General features: G+C 38.4%; 1 protein-coding gene across 5 annotated transcripts in view; it reads right to left on the bottom strand.

The window, feature by feature from the left end:
- Positions 1-19,703, bottom strand: part of SWT1 (SWT1 RNA endoribonuclease homolog) — a 42,893-nt gene that overhangs the window by 8,394 nt on the left and 14,796 nt on the right. For 4 of the 5 annotated variants that reach the window (XM_080602321.1, XM_080602322.1, XM_080602323.1 and 1 more), the window contains exons 10-16: positions 19,070-19,163; positions 17,697-17,833; positions 16,697-16,848; positions 15,297-15,435; positions 13,084-13,229; positions 11,509-11,717; positions 9,679-9,801 (exon numbers count right to left, since the gene is read on the bottom strand). In XM_080602321.1, the coding sequence (XP_080458447.1) occupies positions 9,679-9,801; positions 11,509-11,717; positions 13,084-13,229; positions 15,297-15,435; positions 16,697-16,848; positions 17,697-17,833; positions 19,070-19,163 (1,000 nt within the window). The remainder of the gene's footprint in view (positions 1-9,678; positions 9,802-11,508; positions 11,718-13,083; positions 13,230-15,296; positions 15,436-16,696; positions 16,849-17,696; positions 17,834-19,069; positions 19,164-19,703) is intronic. The other variant, XR_013954317.1, reaches the window with a different exon arrangement.

Below are 19,703 nucleotides of genomic sequence, written 5' to 3'. Positions count from 1 at the left end.
CAGAAGGCGCAGAGCAGCCAGCAACGTTCTTGTCCTTCCCCAAGTCTCATCCCTGTCCTACACACTACGTTCAGGGATGCCACCTGAAGAAACCCGTCGCTTCAGTGTCTCCAGACAGAGCTGTGAGGCTGAGGGACGTAAGCCCTTTTCCACAAGGCTCCAAAAATGATCCAGTAAGGAAGTGATTCGCTCAAAAAAAAATTACTTCTCCTAATCTAGTTAAGCAGATATAATCCAGTTATACCTCAGTGTAACTTCATTTGCATTCACAAGGAAAGAAACCAGAACATTCTTGTATTACATTAAACATCATGTAGCACTTTACATATATTAAGAAATCCTGATAAAATTCTGCTTTATGTTACATTCCAAGTATGTAAATAGATTAAGAAAGTGATTTAATGTGAAAAAAACTGTGCTTTTGGGAAACTGTATTTGCTTTCCCATGGGAAAGTGCCCCAATTCTCTTCCCCCCTCCCTCCCCTTGCAAGTCATAGTCATAAGCCTTTATAAATGAATTAATTAGGAACTGAAAAGAAAAAACAAACAAAACTAACAGAATCAGTTAAAAATCCCAGATAAAAACGACACCGTATTCTAAACACGCTGGAAGACAGTGACATACTCCAGGATTTATCGTAACTTGTAAGTCTGCTGCTTATTTTCATCATGATTTTACACAGGAATTACCACTGTTCACAAAAATTAGTCACACATTCTTACCCCCTTCATAAGAAGATGCACCCAGGATTTGTTCCTTGAAGTGGAATATTTAGACCTGCCAAATAGAAGTCAGCAAGAGAACCCACTGGCTAGCCTTCCTAAAAATACCTCGAAATCCTCAACAGCTACCTCAGTGAGAAAGCCATCAACTTTGACAGCATAAAACCCCTGCACAGACAACCTGGCAAACATCCTCGTAAGTGCTGGGAATCTTGGCAGCTTGAAGTGCATCGCCGCTACGATTCCCACCGCCGAGCTACGCGCAGCCGGAGCCAGCAGCCCTGTCTGCATGGGACAATGCATCAGCTTTGGCTATCACAGCCCTCAGCCACGGCACAAATAAACGAGCCTACCGAAGCCTGGGAAAGTGTGGCTTCCACTGCTGCTGATTTTTGTACCGTTCTGCCTTCTGCTTTGTGCCAAGAGGAGAGCCTGGATATTGAACTGTTTTCACAAAACGGAAGGCAGAGTGCTGCAGTGCCCAGAAGGTGAGGCACTAGAGCACTTCCCCCGAAGGCCATCGCATGCCGCCACGCAACGCGCTGGGGCAAAATTCGCCCATCCATGTATCCTCCTGCTCTGACAAGGACACACAGGGAAGGAAGAGTGCTGGGGTGGGAAACCAGCCAAGTAAGCTCTTCACCTGGGGGAAAGGGCAGCTGGGGAGAGAAAGAAGAGCTGCAGGAATTACAGGCTTCTGGGCCCAGCGGAAGAGAAGCACGTGGAAGAGGGAGAGACCGAGGGCAGAGCAGGCGCAGGGTGAAACCACGCTCCGTCTCCTGACCGTACTGCACCTGGCGCGGGGACTTCTGGCCACCCGACTCACCACGTCCCTCTCCCCAGGGCCTGAGACCTTGCGTGTCCCGCAGCCCTTCTCAGCAAGGCTACCTTTACAGAGAACCCGTCTGAAAGTCACTCCCCAAGCCCTATCAGGCCTTCGTTCCAGGTTCATTTTTAGACCTCTAGCTTTGAGCACAATATTAACTGTGGACTTAAACTGACACCTCCCAGACCGTGCACTCCAGGCACCGACCAAGATGACCCTCACTACTCCTCCTATTAATTTCTGGTGAGGGGACCAAGTTGGAAAGCACACGTATTTCTGTACTGGTGCCAAATGGTACTAGCAAACTGCTAACACAATCAGTTCAGCTCACCAGACCCCAGGTGGATGCACAGTCTGGCTGTGTTTCCAGTTCTTCAAAAAATCCAAATGAAACATGTTAATAAGTATATAAGTAACTTACTGTTCAGTCCTGCAGCTTATTTTATGGAGGCAGACTGGACAGTCACAACCGTTACTTCTGGGTTTGTAACATGACTAACATTTGGCCCAAAGCACTACGATATCTTCAAATGGAAGGCATTTGTTGTCTTTAAGGAGGAAACATCGCTATATGGGGAGTTCTGAAAAGAATTTATCGAGAGAGGAGCCTACACAGCGACTTCCCCCACAAATTCTTAATAGGTCAACATCCATAAAAACGCTTATTGTTGTTTTCAACTAAATAGGAGCTTGAATACAAGCTCCAGGCTTGGAATACATGGGCAGGGATTTTACACTGCTGCTGCTGTCTGCTGATTTAAATCATTTCACATTCCTTTCATCTCCTGTAGCCACTATTCTGTGTTATGGAAAACAGAAACTTTATGAGATGTACATTTGGAAATCCAGACATGTTTGCATGTACACCTACTCTGCATCTACTTCCTCATTAAATCACACTGATCAAAGTTTCCCAATGAAAAAAAATCTACTGCAGCTACACAAATATAACTAGAAACCAACCTCTAAATCAGTAATGCAAGAAGTGGACTCTTATGAAAAACTCTCCTAATGAGCAATTTCAGTATAGTGACCGCTGCAGTATTTAACCACTGCTTTTTCTTCTCTCTCAACATCAAACATACTTCAAAGGCAAATCCACTGACTCACTTTAGTCTTATTTTACTTATATTACTCTATGTCATGCACTTTGACTTTTAATTATTCCAAACACCCTGCTCTAAGCAGGTGTTGGCAAAGTTCGATTGTCATTAAAATTAAATTAGTTCAGGCATTGAGCTGTAGTATGGTTCTGTGCAGTTTTATGAGAATATTTAGTGCGTGAGGTACAGAAGGGCATGCTACAAAAAAACACAATGCCAGTATGGGTACCAGCCACAAAATGGGGGTTAACTCTTGTTTTGGGGAGAGAAAGGAGAGAACCAGACTTAACAATTGCTACCTCATAAGCACAAGGGCTTTCCCCACCCCTCTGAATGTTTGTTTACCTGCTGGCATCAGACAAGTGACAGGACAAATGCACACAGAGTGAAATATATGATAATCAAGAATGGAAATGGGTGGGAGACAGCTCACAACGTGGTTCCTCACTTGTGCATGCACAAGACCTGGGAAATGAGCAAAGCCTATCTGGAAGGGATCAGAAAATTAAATTAGCAAATAAAGAATAATTTGGCAGGGAAAGCGGGTCTGCCTGCCACCCACTCACAAACACTGCAGTCCTGGGCAATGACAAGCAAAGCATACGGCTACAAAGCTGCATGAGAATACGTGGCAAGCATCCCCAGATCTGTCCATAGCTCAGTATTTGTTACCCTAAGCTGATACCTCTCTTCAAGGGATACATGTAATCGCCTGTGGTGTAAGCCTGAGGGAGCCATCATGCAGCACTGGCCAATTCGATGAATCCATGGGCTTCACCACAAAGGCATATGTGACTTAACTGTATAAAGTCAACTTAACCCATTAAAAGCCCCATTGAACCTCAATGACAGAAGATCAAGAAAGCAGAAGAGATGACAACTGGAAAAACAAAACTACTATGTTGCTTAAAATCTTGGTAATTTAACAATTCCTCATGACGCTATGCTGCAATAAGGGACTCAAGCAGATGTTGGTATAATAGTCAACACATTTCAGGATTTTGTTTCACTGCCTTTTGAGGAGTTATGGGGATTTTTCCCAAAATAAAGTTAAGCTCATGCTGTCTTCTATAGTGGAAGTATTTCAAATGTTAGGTCTCAGGGCCACTTTGTCTAGATGATGCCTGTTCTGTAGCTTTACAAGGCCAGAAAGGACCATGGCTTTTAAAGCTTTAATTCAGTTATTTCTAGTTATTTCTTCCAAACTTTTCAGACTGGGTTAAAGGCAGCAAGGTGTAGGCACAGCATCACCTTGGCCCCACATCATGTGAAGTGCTGACCCATTTCAGCTTCACTCGACAGAGGCAGAGGCCTTGAAACATTTTAATTTCTTACAGCTCCCATCAACCAGACAGCTGGATAAAGGACCAGATTTGGACTCTGGCAACAGAGAAGGCTGTAGGTAAATTCAAATGGAACAGAAGATTACAAAGACTTACTTATGAAAGAAAACGTTACCACTGGAAGAAAACTGTTTGCCAGACACTGGCTTCAACATTATTGTTTTCAACAATATCAGACAACAATTAAAGGACACGATACTACAGAAAGATAAGCTTCATAAATGTTATTACTGACATATGGTAATTTTTTTCTTAGTAACCACAGGCTGTTTCCACATTAGTGCTGACCCCAGGGGAGGGCCATTTCTACAGGCAACCCCGCACTGCGAGCTCCCTCCAGCCACAACCCTGCCCGCAGCCCTGCCGGCCCAGCCTGGCGCGGGTGTAACACGCCCCACAGAAGGGGCTACAAATCCCCTCCCTGCTCACTGTTTGCAGGTTACTCCAATTACGTTAATGCAGCTTGTTCAGAGATCACAAGACTGATCACACGTAGCACACGCTGAAGCAGCGTTAGCCTCAGGCAGTGCCGTCAGCCAGGTCTGACAAACTGCACGTGGACCCGTGCCCCACGTCCATGCAATGTCTAGGTGCTGTATTTCAAACAACCGTTTCTCATCCATCCCAATTCGGTTTACGCTGGAAAACTGCACAGAGCCCAGCACTCTGAGGCTGAAATTTACATTTAATTTAGCTGCTCTTCTTTAGTGGGTCTAGAATGTTTCATGTTTCACCTAAATTAACAATAAAAGAACCAAACAGCTAGTGCTAGGAAGGTCCAACAATTTTTGAACTAGGAACTACTCGCTGTTTTACCTGCAGAAGGAGACAGCATGCGGAGGAAGATTAAAAGTAGAGCTCTTAATACAAAGACTTTATGACAAAACTGACTAAATATCTTGGCAGCCTAAGGGAAGAAAGACAATTTCCTAACTAGACATCAAGAAAAAGAAATCTCAATTCCCTCACTGAGTTTCTCTGAACCCATAGAATTGTTTTTAAATTAGCAGAACTGTAAAGTTAGTTAATCCCAAAACATTCAATTCAGTGACCAGATCTGATACAGTGATGTTTTACTTAGAAGACTACTGTTTTACTGAGATCTTAAAAAAATTATACTTTAAAATTACAAATATTTATGGATTCCTTATCTAAATCAGTGCTTCCCAAACAAGCAAAAATATTAGAAATTTGACCAGAAATTCCATTCAGGTAGAAAAAGGAGAAGTCAGGTTACTTACTGCAGTCACAGATAACTATATTTATACCTGACACTATCCTAGCGTAAATGTCTGACTATTGTATCTAAGAGTATTTGCTGTAAATTGTGAGCAATTTTCAAGTTTGCATGTAAACAAAACATTTTTTCTTAGCATACTGATGAAAAAAATAACAAAACGAATAACTAAATCAGTTCACAAAAGACTAGGATTTTTTTTGTTGTTGTTAAAAAGAATTTCTTATCTAAAACTTGGGCAGGAAACACGAAGGCACAAGAAGGTTCCCATGTAAAATTCCCCAGAGGAATTTTGCATACAAACCCTTGAATCACAAGTTATACTCAGCTGAGGGAAAGTGAGCCCTACAGACACATTTATATGCTGCTGTTGAAGCCTTTGAAGGTGTAAGAAAGGTATCTAACATTCCAAACAGTATGTTAAGGGGATGTTTGAAAAGCAACAAGACATAAAAATATATTTCAGAAGACTGATCATGAAAAGCTCCAAGTGCTTCCAATCTTCGGCTAGCACTGGCACACGCCTTAACTTCAACAGGTGATGAAACATATCCTGCATGCAGAAAGTGGAGGGACGTTATGATGCAACTTTAGGAGAGCGTCAAATACATCCCAAGTATATACACCTGCTAGCAGTGGTCTCTTGCGAGGCATTCTGCACTTCTTAGAACAAAATTTATTAAGAGCTAATAATCTGTGATAAATACTTTCCTTCTTTCTTCTCCAAACCTTTTCTTCTCTCCAAATAAGGAGGGCCCAAATGTCTTCCACCAGAATCAGTGGAAGAATGTTTCTACAAGTGATGAAAGACTTGGCACAATCCTTAAAATCCCTAGTTGCAGGAATACTTCTGTTGCCTCAGAGAGTTACTTGAAAACCAAGAAAATATTTCATGGATCAGGACTTCAATTAGGCCCCTTTGTAAATTAGTTCCAAATACTATCCAACATAAATAATCCACAATAAATATACAAGCGTGAACGATCACTGAAAACATGCATAAATATTGTTCCATGCAAAAATTATTTTTAAAAAATATTTTAGTTACGTAAAATGACTTATGGACCATCATCACTTTGGAACAATTGAAGGATGCCAAAAGATTTTCCGAATCAGTCAAGCCTTCTTTCTCCTCTCCTGTCTGAAATTTTATAAATAACTTAGTAAAATTGCTTTAAACATGCCAGAGAAACACCCAGGTAAATTCCAAGACATTGAGTGTGATAGATGAGGTGCTGATTTTTGGCACTGTTGTACACCTAAGAAACGTTTCATGGCTTCATAACTTCAAGTATAAATTTCAGAGGTTTAAGAATGTTTGTTCATTCTTGGTCAATGTAATATACGTGGAACAGATATAATGCCTTCTGCAATCAAAAGTGGAAAGGAGCCATTTTTTAAGTGAGCAAATCTCAAAAACACAGTGATAAAACAAGAGCTGCCAGGATCAGCAATATTTGAGAGAGAACTATAAAGTAACACGTATTTGTTTAAATAAGAATCCTGCTGCCAAAAGAAACAGGTAGGTCATCTACAGTTGCTAAGCCATACTAGCTATTGTCTTTATTGTAGTGCTGAATTATTGTAAAACATTTATGGCATGCAGCACTTTACAGCACACATTCTATTCTGCCGTCAATGTCATCATAGGAAGAAGCAAAGATAAAATTAAACATCTGTACTGTATGACAAAAGTTTCAAAACAGTGTATGATGCAAACACCGATTAGTAAGAACTCTTCTATCAAACAGCTGTGATTTTTTTTTCTTTTTTAATATCTGTATTTGTCGTATGTATGTTCCGGTTATCAGTCTGAATAGCCCTAGTACTGACACAGAATATATTTGTTTGTGAGGCAGTACATCATCACATACTTATCTGAAAAAGTGTGATTGTGCTTTTCTAATTGTTTTTAACAATCTGAAAATCTGAACTTCTAATGCAGTTGTACTTTCAGTACAATCTATAGAACTTCCAAACTTTCACAAGACAGTTTCTTTCTTCTTTGTTCTACAAAGCAAGGAATAGAAAATACCGTAGAAAAGGCTTACATTTTATCACTAAATGCTGTATTGCCTCCAAATATTCAAGTTTTTTTCACTAAGTTTTCTCCAGATGTTTCCTTTGCTGTAATCAAACCATTAGGTTAACTTTAAGTCTCTGAAAGGTATTTTTTTCAAAAAAAATAAATAAATATATTCTAAGTACAGTCTTAGAAAGGCTGAGCAACCCAGGTAAAATGAGCATCCTCACTTTTGCAAACTTCATTTTTTGTTTGGCACCCTGTAATACATATAAACCTATGATGATTTATAAACATGACTTCTGACTTTGGAAAACCTACTCAAAATCCTCAAACTAAGATTAAAACAGACTACACACTTTCTGAATTTCTTGCTCCACGATGCCCCCTACTGCAACTCTGAAGAACCAACACAGAGTAAGCATTTCAGAATGAAATCTTTCCAAGAAAATTCATTCATAGAATCGTAGGGTATTCCAGTTTAGTGGTAGAAAAGAAAATTTTAAGGAGTACAAAATTAATTTTTGAAACTATTTCATTACATTGTCAGTGTAACTATTGTCAGTGAAACTACTGCATTGTCAGTGTAATCACATGAAACAGAAGACAGCCTCTCCATTTCAAATAAAGTCAAAGGACTGAATCCTGAATCTTGCTACAGATATTCCTCTAATCAAAAAGCACATCTTTTGAAAAATAGATTTCTCTGATATAATAGTACACCTTATTATTTTTAAAGAGTTCTTCCATAAGGCACTATTAATGTACAGGGCAAGCCCAATTGTTTGGATGCATCTTTTTGGACAGTTTTCTAATCTATGTGCACCAGTACAATGCAAAGAATTGTGCAAAGTGATATTGTTTTCCTAACTGACATACCTCTAGACTCTTAGATTCAAAGCCTGTAACAATTTAGGATGCTCACAGCAGTTACTAGAACTTCAGCCACCATTACAAACCATTTCCTACAAACACCCTTTAAAGTCAGTAAGAAACTGAGGGAACTCTACTATCAAAAGAATTTAAAGCACTTTCTGTAGCTGTTCCTGCTGGTGAATAAACTTTACTGCTACAAAATAAGGACTAAGCTAAGACTACACAGGAAATACCTTAATCTTTTTGAAGCTTCACTTTTATTACTCTGCACGCTTTAGAAAAAACAAGGTGGGGGATGAGGAAGAGAGAGGGAATACCCTGCCAAATCTGAGAGTTCAACTGATTATCAGCTGCTGTGATAGAGGTTTTGACTAAAGAAATATGCTGTAGAATTGGTAACAGTGACATCCTCCAAATGTATGGCTATATTGGAATTTTGCCCCAAATCCAGTGGGCCTCACATTTGAAAAATAAATGTTCTAAATTATCCTCAGCTCTTGCCATCAGAGCTAATGTATCATTTAATCATGTCACAGCTGCTGTTTCACTATAAGCAGATGTCAGTGGTTTGTCATCAAGTACTGGAAAACAAATCCCAAGTCATAAACAAGAAAATTCACTAAAAGGGATTTGAATGTCCACAACAGTTTCTTGTTCTCTTGTTACAAAGAAATGGTTCTAGATACACATAGTACTGATATTTTACTGAAAACTTTAAAACTAAGCACGCACACTTAACTTGTAGTTTAGCATCAACAGCTTAGTGATTTTTATAGCTTTAACTGACTGCTATTAAGGGAACCTGGACAAGCTTGAGAAGTGGGCCCATGTGAACCTAATAAAGTTCAACAAGTCCAAGTGCAAGGTGCTGCATCTGGGTTGGGGCAATCCCAGACACAAGCCAGGCATGAGCTAGCAGTGTGCGCCTGCAGCCCAGAAGGGCAACTGCATCCTGGGCTGCACCAACAGAGGTGTGACCAGCAGGTCAAGGGAGGTGACTGTCCCTCTCTGCTCTGCCCTTGTGAGGCCCCACCTGCATCCAGGTCTGGGGCCCCCAGCACAAGAAGGATGTGGGGCTGTTAAAGGAGGCTCAGAGACTGGAGCACCTCTCCTATGAAGAAAGGCTGAGCGAGAGCTGGGGATGTTCAGCCTGGAGAAAACTCTGGGGAGACCTCACTGCCTCTTTTCAGTACTTAAAGGAGACATAAAAAAGATGGGGGGCAACTCTTTACTCAATTGGATAATAACAGGAGAAGGGGGAATCGTGTTAAGATAAAAGAGGGGAGATTTAGATTAGAGGTTAGGAGGAAATTCTTCTCAGAGGGTGGTGAGGCACTGGCACAGGCTGCCCAGAGAGGCTGTGGATGCCCCATCCCTGGAGGTGTTCAAGACGAGGTTGGATGAGGCCCTGGGCAAACTGATCTAGTGGGTGGCGTCCCTGCCTATGGCAGGGGGGTTGGAACCAGATAATCTCTGAGGTCCCTTCTAACCCAAGCCATTCTGTGATACTGTTCTCACTAGGTTTTAAGACTAGCTTAAACGCTTACCTACGAATTCCTTCAAGGATGTCATTCACAGCTGCCAACAGTTTCTGCAGACCTAAAAAAGCTTCTTCAAATGAAGACTTTGCAGTTACTGTGCTGGGGTCCAACTTTTGGAAAATTTCAAGACTAATATTACCAAAAAAAAAAAAAAAAAAAGACAAAACAGTTAATAAAAATCCTCAAAATTAAGAGAAACTCAGTACCTACTGCATGCATTGTATTTTGACTATTAAAAAGCCAAGGTCAAATGTAAATCTATACTACTACCATGTTATCTAAAGCAGTCTTGGAATAAACAGTGGAAAGACTATGCCCTAGAGCTGTACTTCTCTGTTGAAATTTTTCCTTGGTAATTGTACTCTATAACAGTATTTCACTGACTTTGACTTATATAGATTTATCATTAAACTTCATTTGACGGTGAAACCAATTCCTCGTACACAACCTGAGTAAACCTCTCAGAAGAGAAGAACTGCTAGGCTGAAGAAGCAAAGTAAACTGCCTCCTTTGCATTTTTCCAAGCAGTTTCGTTCTCCAGATTTAGAACAGGATTGACACCTTTCCTTCAATAGTTGCATTGGGATAAGCTGCATTGCACTTGTGAAGAATAATCTCCACTGGTGGGAGACAAGTAGTATTTTCTTGACAAGATGAGTGTGAAATGAACTATAATTCTAAAATTGTATCTTCTTTTCACAGCAAGGTTGTTAACAGCTGGCAAGAACCAACACCTCAGTTGCAATTTCATTATTAAGGGATACATTTGAAAGAGGTCTTCCTCTTGAAACAATGCCTACATGAAATTTTGAAGTTCACAAATATCCCAGTAAGAGAACCAATTATCTCCATTTTGGAGGCTAAACTGTTATATGCTGACACCGTCCTCTGGTGCAAATTCTCATTTGACTTGAACACCACACCAAGCCAACTCCTCACAAGCTTAAATGCAGATTAATTTGCACTGGTGTTAAGAGGAGTTACGCTGGTACAAATCTATAGTATATTGAAATGCTAGAGTAGAAATGGCATTGGTAGGGTTACTATCATTACATGAGTCCTTTACAGACCACCAAAAATGGTGTTCCTTTGTGCTTGACATAGCTCAGAATCCTTCCTTTAAAAAGATTTTAGATTAAGACTACAAAAAGAAAACAGTATTTATTCTGATTTTTACAGCATGCAAAAGCATGGCGCTTCAACGATTTTCAAGCAGATTTTTTAAAAACAACCAAAATAAAAACAGTGGTAACACATCTAGGTGGAGGGGTTTTTCATTTCATGCAATTTTAAGTTTATGTGAGAAAGGAAATTCATCGCTAGATTCTGCATTTGGATACTTCACCTTTAATATGAAGGATTTTGCTTAACAAGAAAATTGTCTATGTTGTAAACCAATTGAAATAATAATTAAAAACAAGTAAGTGCTTTTGCTTAGGCTAGTACACATCCACAGGGTTTGAAAAGAAAATAACCACAAGAAAATCTAGAGCTTCGACGCCTCTTTTTTATGGACAAAGGTGAGATTTTCATGGATGTCTCCCATTTGTGTTTCTTAAAGGGCTTTCAACGCTATCCTCTGAAACTACTTGTTCTAGCCACTGTCATGAAAAAGAGCAGCAAGCTAGACAGACAGCTCACAGACTGCATCTATGTTATAAGTTGTATCTTCCTAACTTCTTTGTGTGACAAGCTGTGTGATGTTTTTGTCAATCTGAACTAATTACTAACAGGTTTTTCTCTAAAATGAGAAGTAACAAGCAGTTCCTATGGTATGTTTGCTTAAAAATTATGGAAGATTATGTAGGACTTCAGAATCTATTTAGCACACTGTACCTGTATAAGTTCATTGTATTCCATACACCTTCAAGGACTGACCAGATTTCCTGGTGCCTGTTTTCTTGAGACACATGAATGCTTGCAGGTAACTTTTTTTCTTCACAATTTTGCGGATTTGGTGTTGTTGCTTCCATTCTTTCACATGGAACACTTTCTGAAAGAACCATGATGTCTTCTGATAAATCCTGCTCACTGTCTGACCTCACCTTATAAAAGTTTAGCAAACAAACAATGAATGTATTTAATTCCTAACTTAAGAAAACCTGAACGCTTCTAAATGTTTTGTTTTGTTTTGTTTTTGTTTTAAAAGTAATGTTCAAAGAACCAAGGCATATCTGTTCTAATTGTAACTATCTTTATTACACTCTGTATCTAACGCATCTCTCAGTCTTTTACCAAGTCTTTCTGCTACATGTATAGATCAGGAAACTGAAGCAAAGGGAACCCTACACTAAAGCTTAACACGTACAGTAAGCTGGTATAAACCAGAGCTGCCTCTTACTTGCACACATGAAGAGACAACATTGCTCCCTGTCCCTTGACTGTTGGCACACTCCTCTGGAATGGCATAAAGTATTCACATACTCATGATAAACTGGTTCAGGAAATTTATCCAGGTAAAACTGATCTGACAATCTAGTCTGTGTCATGGCAGTTCTTTGCAAAGTCAAATGTCAGACAAGGATGGGAGGAAAACAAGTTTTCCAACAGAAAGGCTGCTTCTTATGGCAGCACTGTTCACAGAACTGTAGGATAAGTGGCCAACTGCAGTGCATGCAGAAGGTACAGCAGAGCAGAGAATCAAGACTCCCTAGCAAAAGCTACTGAATCATCCATCCTCTCCTTGATCTTCCTCTTCATCCTTTCCCCTTCAGCTTTCTCCAGATGTGAAAAGAACTTTTTAGAGTTCTGACCTGTACTTTTTTCCACACGTAGAAATACTTGAACTCATCCATGCTCACTACTCCCTTTTTTATGCCATCACATTTGGGACTAACAATTACCACAAACCAAGACACCAAAATTTCTCCCCCAGCAACTCAGAGATGAGCTGGGTGCACATGCATATTTCTCAGAACACAAGATGTATCAGCACACTCTCAACTACCACAAAGCGCATGGTATAAAAAAGTCCCTGATGCATGTGTAGGAACAGAGCTACCAAGACAATGAAGCTGAAATAACATACCCAGGAATAATGTCAAAAGTAGAAATTACATTTTTATTTTTAATCTTTAAGGCCCTTTTTTATCAGTTACAAATGCAATAGAAAACTAAGATGTTTTTCTTGAAGGTAACTAAGCAATGTTTTTCGGTCACCCTTCTGATACCAGCACATTTATATTAGAAAAAAGGCCTACCAAGCACAAACATAGAGACAGGTATTTGCTACAAGAAAGTAAATGTTAAAATTGGGGTCTATTAATTTAAAAAATAACCTAGCAACAACATTTCCTGCAATAATTCGTTGAATTTATGGGAATAATTTAGAAGCGTAAGATGGGTTTTTAATACAAATATAGAGCATCTCCAAGAACCTGTTAAGTGAATGAACACTGAAACTCCTCTTACCTCTGTAAATGTTTGGTACAGCTTATTCACTTCGGCATAAGCCTGGGGAAGTACACCATTATAGTCAGACCTTGAACTGAAAGCATGCAATAATTTCTTGGATTCCTGGAGCAAGATACCAGCTGTTGAGGAGTTCACTGTTTTACCTGATATTTAGACATTTATATGGGAAATTAAAAAGAAATAAACTAGATGTTAGGAGATACTACTCTTAGGAGGCAAATCTAATACTCATATCTGAATTAACTGAAGCGCATATAAAGCATTGAAAATGGTTCAGAAACATTAAACAGCCTCAAGAGAAATATTAACAACAGTGTATAGGGTTAAGACTTCTCCCTTGTTAACCAAGTCTTCCCAACTTATCCACAGTCTGGCAAGAGGCTCAACTGGCATATTTAACGCAACTGAAGAACAGCAATATCCCAGAGGATCTTTATCTGTTATAAACAAATCTGTAAAAATGACATTAAATAAATGAAAGGGATTTTTTGTTTGGTTGGTTTTGCTTTTTAAAAAACAAACCTCCCTGTCCTCATCTGTCACATAATGTAAACTTTACCCCTCCCCCATTTATTTAGCAAATGTAGATCATTTGGCCACACATAATCTGGTGGCAAATTAAGGGAGAAGGATTATTTGCTTTTTAAAAATAGTTCAGAAACTTCAGTGACCACTGCTGCATATGTCCATTAAAATGTTTTTTCCTTGGTTTTTGCAGATACATAGAGACGTGTGAAATAAATAACCTTAAATTTAAAAAAAAAAAAAAGCAGAAGGAGATGGACTACATTACTATATATACTATTTATATATACTATTTATATATTATATTTATAACATATTATAAATATATCATAAATGTATATTTATATGCATATAATTTAATTATAATATATACATTATATATTTTAATATATTTATTTAAATATTAAAATATATAAATATATATAATATATAATGCAATATCATGCTATATAAAATATATAATTATATACAATGTAAATATTAATATTTACTTATTGTTTTAATATATTTATATATATTTATATATAACAATATAATTATATATAATTATATTATATATTTGATTGAATTTATTTATATATAATATATATTATAAATTTATAGTGTTTATATATTATATGCTATTTATATATAATATAAATATAATATTTATACTATTTATAGTGTCCACCCTCAGCAAGTACGCCGATGACACAAAGCTGGGAGGAGTGGCTGACACACCAGAAGGCTGTGCTGCCATTCAGCGAGACTTGGAGAGGCTGGAGAGCTGGGCAGGAAGAAATCAAATGAGGTTTAATAAGAGCAAGTGTAGAGTCCTGCACCTGGGAAGGAACAACCACATGTATCAGTACAGGCTGGGGATGACCTGCTGGAGAGGAGCTCTGCGGAGAAGGACCTGGGGGTCCTGGTGGACGACGGCCTGGCCATGAGCCAGCAGTGTGCCCTGGTGGCCAAGAGGGCCAATGGGATCCTGGCGTGCATTAAAAGGAGCGTGGCCAGCAGGTCAAGGGAGGTGATCCTCCCCCTCTACTCTGCCCTGGTCAGGCCTTACCTGGAGTACTGTGTGCAGTTCTGGGCTCCCCAGTACAAGAAAGACAGGGATCTCCTGGAAAGAGGCCAGTGGAGGGCAACAAAAATGATACGGGGCCTGGAGCATCTTCCCTATGAGGAAAGGCTGAGAGACCTGGGTCTGTTCAGCCTGGAGAAGAGAAGACTGAGAGGGGATCTTATCAATGTTTATAAATACCTGAGGTGTGGGAGACAGAGGGATTTGGCCAATCTCTTTTCAGTGGTTTGTGGGGATAGGACAAGGGGCAATGGCCACAAAATGGATCACAGGAAGTTCTGCACCAACATGCAAAAGAATTCCTTCACGGTGAGGGTGACGGAGCACGGGAACAGGCTGCCCAGGGAGGTTGTGGAGTCTCCTTCTCTGGAGATATTCAAGGCCCATCTGGACGCCTACCTGGGCAACCTGCTCTAGGGAACCTGCTTTGGTAGGGGGGTTGGACCCGATGATCTCCTGAGGCCCCTTCCAACCCCTACAATTCTGTGATTCTGTGTGATTCTATGATTCTGTGATTTAATCGTACAGACTATGTGCCTTTTCAAAGTGTCTTAACTACTAAAACCAGAACAATGAGTTTATTTACAAGTTTATAATTAACTTTCTCAGAGATTCTTACCTGTACAAAGGTGTTTATAGAGACATTCAACAGTTGCAAGTAAGCTCCTTGGCACAACATAACCAAAAACAGCCACCCAGTGTTTTTTAAAACACTGCAGCAAGTTTGCTAATGTCCATGGTGGCTTCAGATACAGTATCTGAAAGAGAATACATTTAAAAATCCATAGACGTAGTCGTATACATTTCAGAACAATAACGTTATGATTTGTGCTTGCTCAAGTATAATTTCAATGATTCCTCAGAAATAGTTATACTCAGATTTAACAAATTTATCTATCTAAAAAATGTGATTCGGTAACATCATGGGTTACGCAGAGATGCTCATGTAGAAGTGTCCAGTGTACAATAATAACCTTTCTACATTTGCATGAGGCTTTGTTCTCCTTTTCTCAAATACTGAAAATGTCCTCAAGTAAACTCTAAAGAGATTTAATGCATTGTTTATTGTAGAAATGCCGGAATAACAGTAAACATGCCTTTGATTATCTACAATTATTGAAAAAGTAAAAAGAAACATGTTTCCTACCTGCGACTATACATACATGAAGTAATATGCGCATATTGCAATGAAATTTTAATTTATTGCTACAAAGTGAAACCAGAAATTGGAAAGACGTTGACAAGTATCAGTTAAGTTAATTGTAAATGCCTAAACACTTAACACCTAATCAAAGCTCTCTCCAGTGAAACAACATTCATCCTATGCAAACCATTTTTTTTAAAGCTACAGAGGTATATCTTCAATTTAAACTTCTGACTAACCCCTACCAGCTATAAAGTGGAACCTGAACCAAAGCATGGATAATTGGAAAATGTGTTGTACCTGAGTACTTATTTTTTGCTAACAGTACTTTTGAAAAAGTGAGTGTTTGGACGTCCTGGTTAACATCCCTTTAATTCTGCATCTGAAGTATAACGTGTGAATAACCTTATGCAAGTAGTATATAAAAGCATCAGCTCCGATGGGAGGTGTTTGCAACAAGTGCAATATTATATAAAATATATTTAAAACATGATGAAAGTATTTCTTGAAGGACATATTTACAATGCAGTGATTTAACCACATTGGAAAAGCAGAAATCTAAATCTAATGAAATTAATACAAAGAGGTCTGAAAACTCACACTTCACAGCCAGCATTTCTATCACTGTATTATTAAAAGACTGCCCATATTACTAAAACACTGCACGGTCATTACTGGTTAAATACTGGTTAAATACAACAATCTTGTTAGAAAGTGAAACTGTAAAATGGAACACTTGTTAAGTGAACTGTTACGTTAGTGAATTATATGAATTAGCTATTTGGTTTAGCATAGGTGCTAATACCATTAAAATACCAATGACACTTAAACCTCTTAATACTTGAAATATTAAGAAAGATGTCATATGAAACTACCTCCATCCATAGGTTTCCAAATGCAATTTTCATTTCAGTCTCCAAAATACATGATAAAGCTTCTCCTAAGTTCTTTTCAAGATCTGGAAGTATATTTGGGAATCGAGCAGAACGATGAGCTTCGCTTCTTTCTGTTTTCTGGAATTCCGCATCTGTAAAACCAATGGCAATTAGAGGTACTTATTGCAACTGCTTCTATAGCTAATTTAGGTTGATAGCACACAAATCACTTGTTCCCATAAATAAAAGGCAGACTGCATTTCATATTTATGTTACAAAGCAGATGAGCTAATTAAGTATCAAACATTTTTACTTATACCTACTTGTATTGCAAGTATTTTTAATTATGAGCTACTAAACAAGAAAATCTTATTTCTCCAAAGCATTATTAATTTGTGATAGCATTCCACGTTACTTTTTTCCTCAAATAACTTAGATCATATACAGCCAGTGGGGTTATCAGCAATATGAGCAGAACACTACTTACTATTGTAAGCTGTGTAAGCTATTGTATTTGCATTTTTAGAAACATGAACAGGCAACCCAAGAATCAAGACTTACTGGTTGGGATGCAGGTAAAGCCATTATTATTAAATGTAAAGGAGTGATCTAAACGTACAAAATTTTACAACTAAATATGAATAGAACCCAAACTGGTTCAACTGGAAAAATCTATTTTCAGTCCTAAAAATTTCAGGACACCTTTTAAATGACTATAAACGCAGGTAATCCATGCTGTGGGTTTGTTTCTTTTTTCTGTCAAATAAAAATATGTCTCATGAATTTCCTCAAACCCTACGAGACAGATGTTTTAATAAAGGTCTCAAACTTTCAGGGAACTGTTTACCTTTGAAAACAGAAAACCTGTCCAAAACAAGAAGTATTTTTATCCATTCAAAGCGCATAAAAACTGAGCTTAGAGTAGAAACTCTTCTCCTGCCCCTACAGTGATTACTGTCTCAAAAGTCAGCACATTTATGTACACATTAAACAAACTTACCATATTTTGACTGTTGCAGCTCAACACAGTTCTGATGCCTGTTTACATTCAGATTCCGTAGAGCAGTAACCAAATCTGCTTTGCAAAATGCCTTGACCTCACTCACAATGGCTTTACTGCATAAATTTTTATCATCCCTAGAAGAGAATTAATTTCTGACATAAAACTGACATTCCTACGTATTAAGTAATAAAAGTAACACACTGAACGATTTGTCTTCTGTAAGTTAATTTTGTAAGCTTCATTATATACACAGTTTTCTATCTCAAGCAAGTAGAACCAGTGCAATGAATTAAACCAGAATATTAACTAAAGCAGCTATTGTGAAAAAATATGTTCCAGGCTCCAGGCTTGCTTTACTGAAAACAACCATAAATACTGTAGTAGTGACACCCAGTTGTTATCAACTTAGAATGCAAACAAAGCAATGATTCGAAGACATATCTAATTAGATTAATATAACAAATCCTCATTTTTTACACCCATTTCTACTGTTCTGCTGGCCAAATTGTCACAGATGCTACCTTGAGGCATACATACTCCAGCTACAGACATACTACAGACATGCAACACAGACTTGGATTCTAATAGTTTCCCACAAATTCCCATTGCTGCTATTGATAAATGCATTTTCAGATGAAAAGCGCCTCTGAAGTCACCTTCAACATCTCCTGTTCTTTACTCTGATAAATCTAAAATCATACCGATACTGTGACTGAAATAGTATTTCCAGCAACATCCCAGTTTCACACATCAACTTACGCAAACCTATGAACTTAACCCCACTTCCTGAAGCTACACAGCAAACAGTTTTAGCAAAGACCAAACTATATACAGTACCTGTCAAGTAGTATAAACCTTTTAAAAACTTGCTTTACATGACTTATATCAAACCGAGAATCAATACTCGAAACTCAGCTGTTACCATCACAGAACAAGAGGCAAATCTGTCTCTGTCTTCCATCTTTCTATGATTGCCCTTGTCAATGTTTATTATTATGTCCAACCAGGTGGGCAGAAGCAAGTACCTAACTGGATCTCAATCATTAAGACATTTTTTTTTCCAATTTCATAACTCTAATATTTTTGTGAGAAATCGGAATAAAATCTGAGAAAGCTACGCTTTCAAAAGTTTTAAAATTGAACACTGAATAAACTTTGTCCTACTTCAGGCCTCCTGCACATGGAGGTGATTAAGCCTACAACCTCTGTGTTTTATTGTACCCTTCTACTCCAGCTTTTAAGAGGGTGACTACTCCTCAAAAACCTTACTGCTGAAGCAGTTCTTCACTTTAAGGTATGACTTGAAAATGCTGTATTTGGCATGAGACTACCTTAAACTTCATAAGAAGTCTAGAAACACAGGAACTCACGTGCACAGTATGACAACAGCTTGAGGAAAGAGGCTCTGATACTGCAGACAACATTGTAAAACACGATCATCATTATTCTCGTCACTCAGGCCATCTGTAAATTTAGTTAAGACAGTGCTGACTTGTAACTAAACATAAGAAATACTTCAGTGTAGTCATGGTACTGTTTTTAAATGTAAAAGTCCCTAAACAAGGACAGAGAAGTAATCAAAGCACAAACATGAGTTTTGAATTCTGAGGTACTGCTCCACTCAGAAACACTACAGTTTTGCCAGGAAACCTCAAAGTGAAACATGCATAAGTTTCTGAATATGTTAGATTTTGCAACAACTTCCTCAAAAGCAAAAGCATAAAACATATCCTTAGCCTGTAGATAAAAAAAAAGGAGTAACCAGATGAATTTTCATTAAGTAATCCCTCACTTAGCAACATAATAGGTGCAGCTTAAAGCGAGAAACGACCAATAAAACAACAGCGCACAAAGCACTAACACGAATAAGTTATTTGCACACTATAGCCTTCGATACGCTCTGAAGGCTGCTGTAAGCCATTAGCGAATTTTTATTAGCAAAGTGAGAAGTCAGAGTGAAGACTGTATTAAACTCAAAATTTGCTGCTGAGGTTCACACTAGGT

This window comes from Anser brachyrhynchus (genome assembly GCF_964034855.1).
Source record: "Anser brachyrhynchus genome assembly, chromosome: 8".
NCBI classification, from domain to species: Eukaryota; Metazoa; Chordata; class Aves; order Anseriformes; family Anatidae; genus Anser; species Anser brachyrhynchus.
The sequence above is the reverse complement of the archived record's forward strand: the minus strand, read 5'-3'. Positions and strand labels throughout refer to the sequence as shown.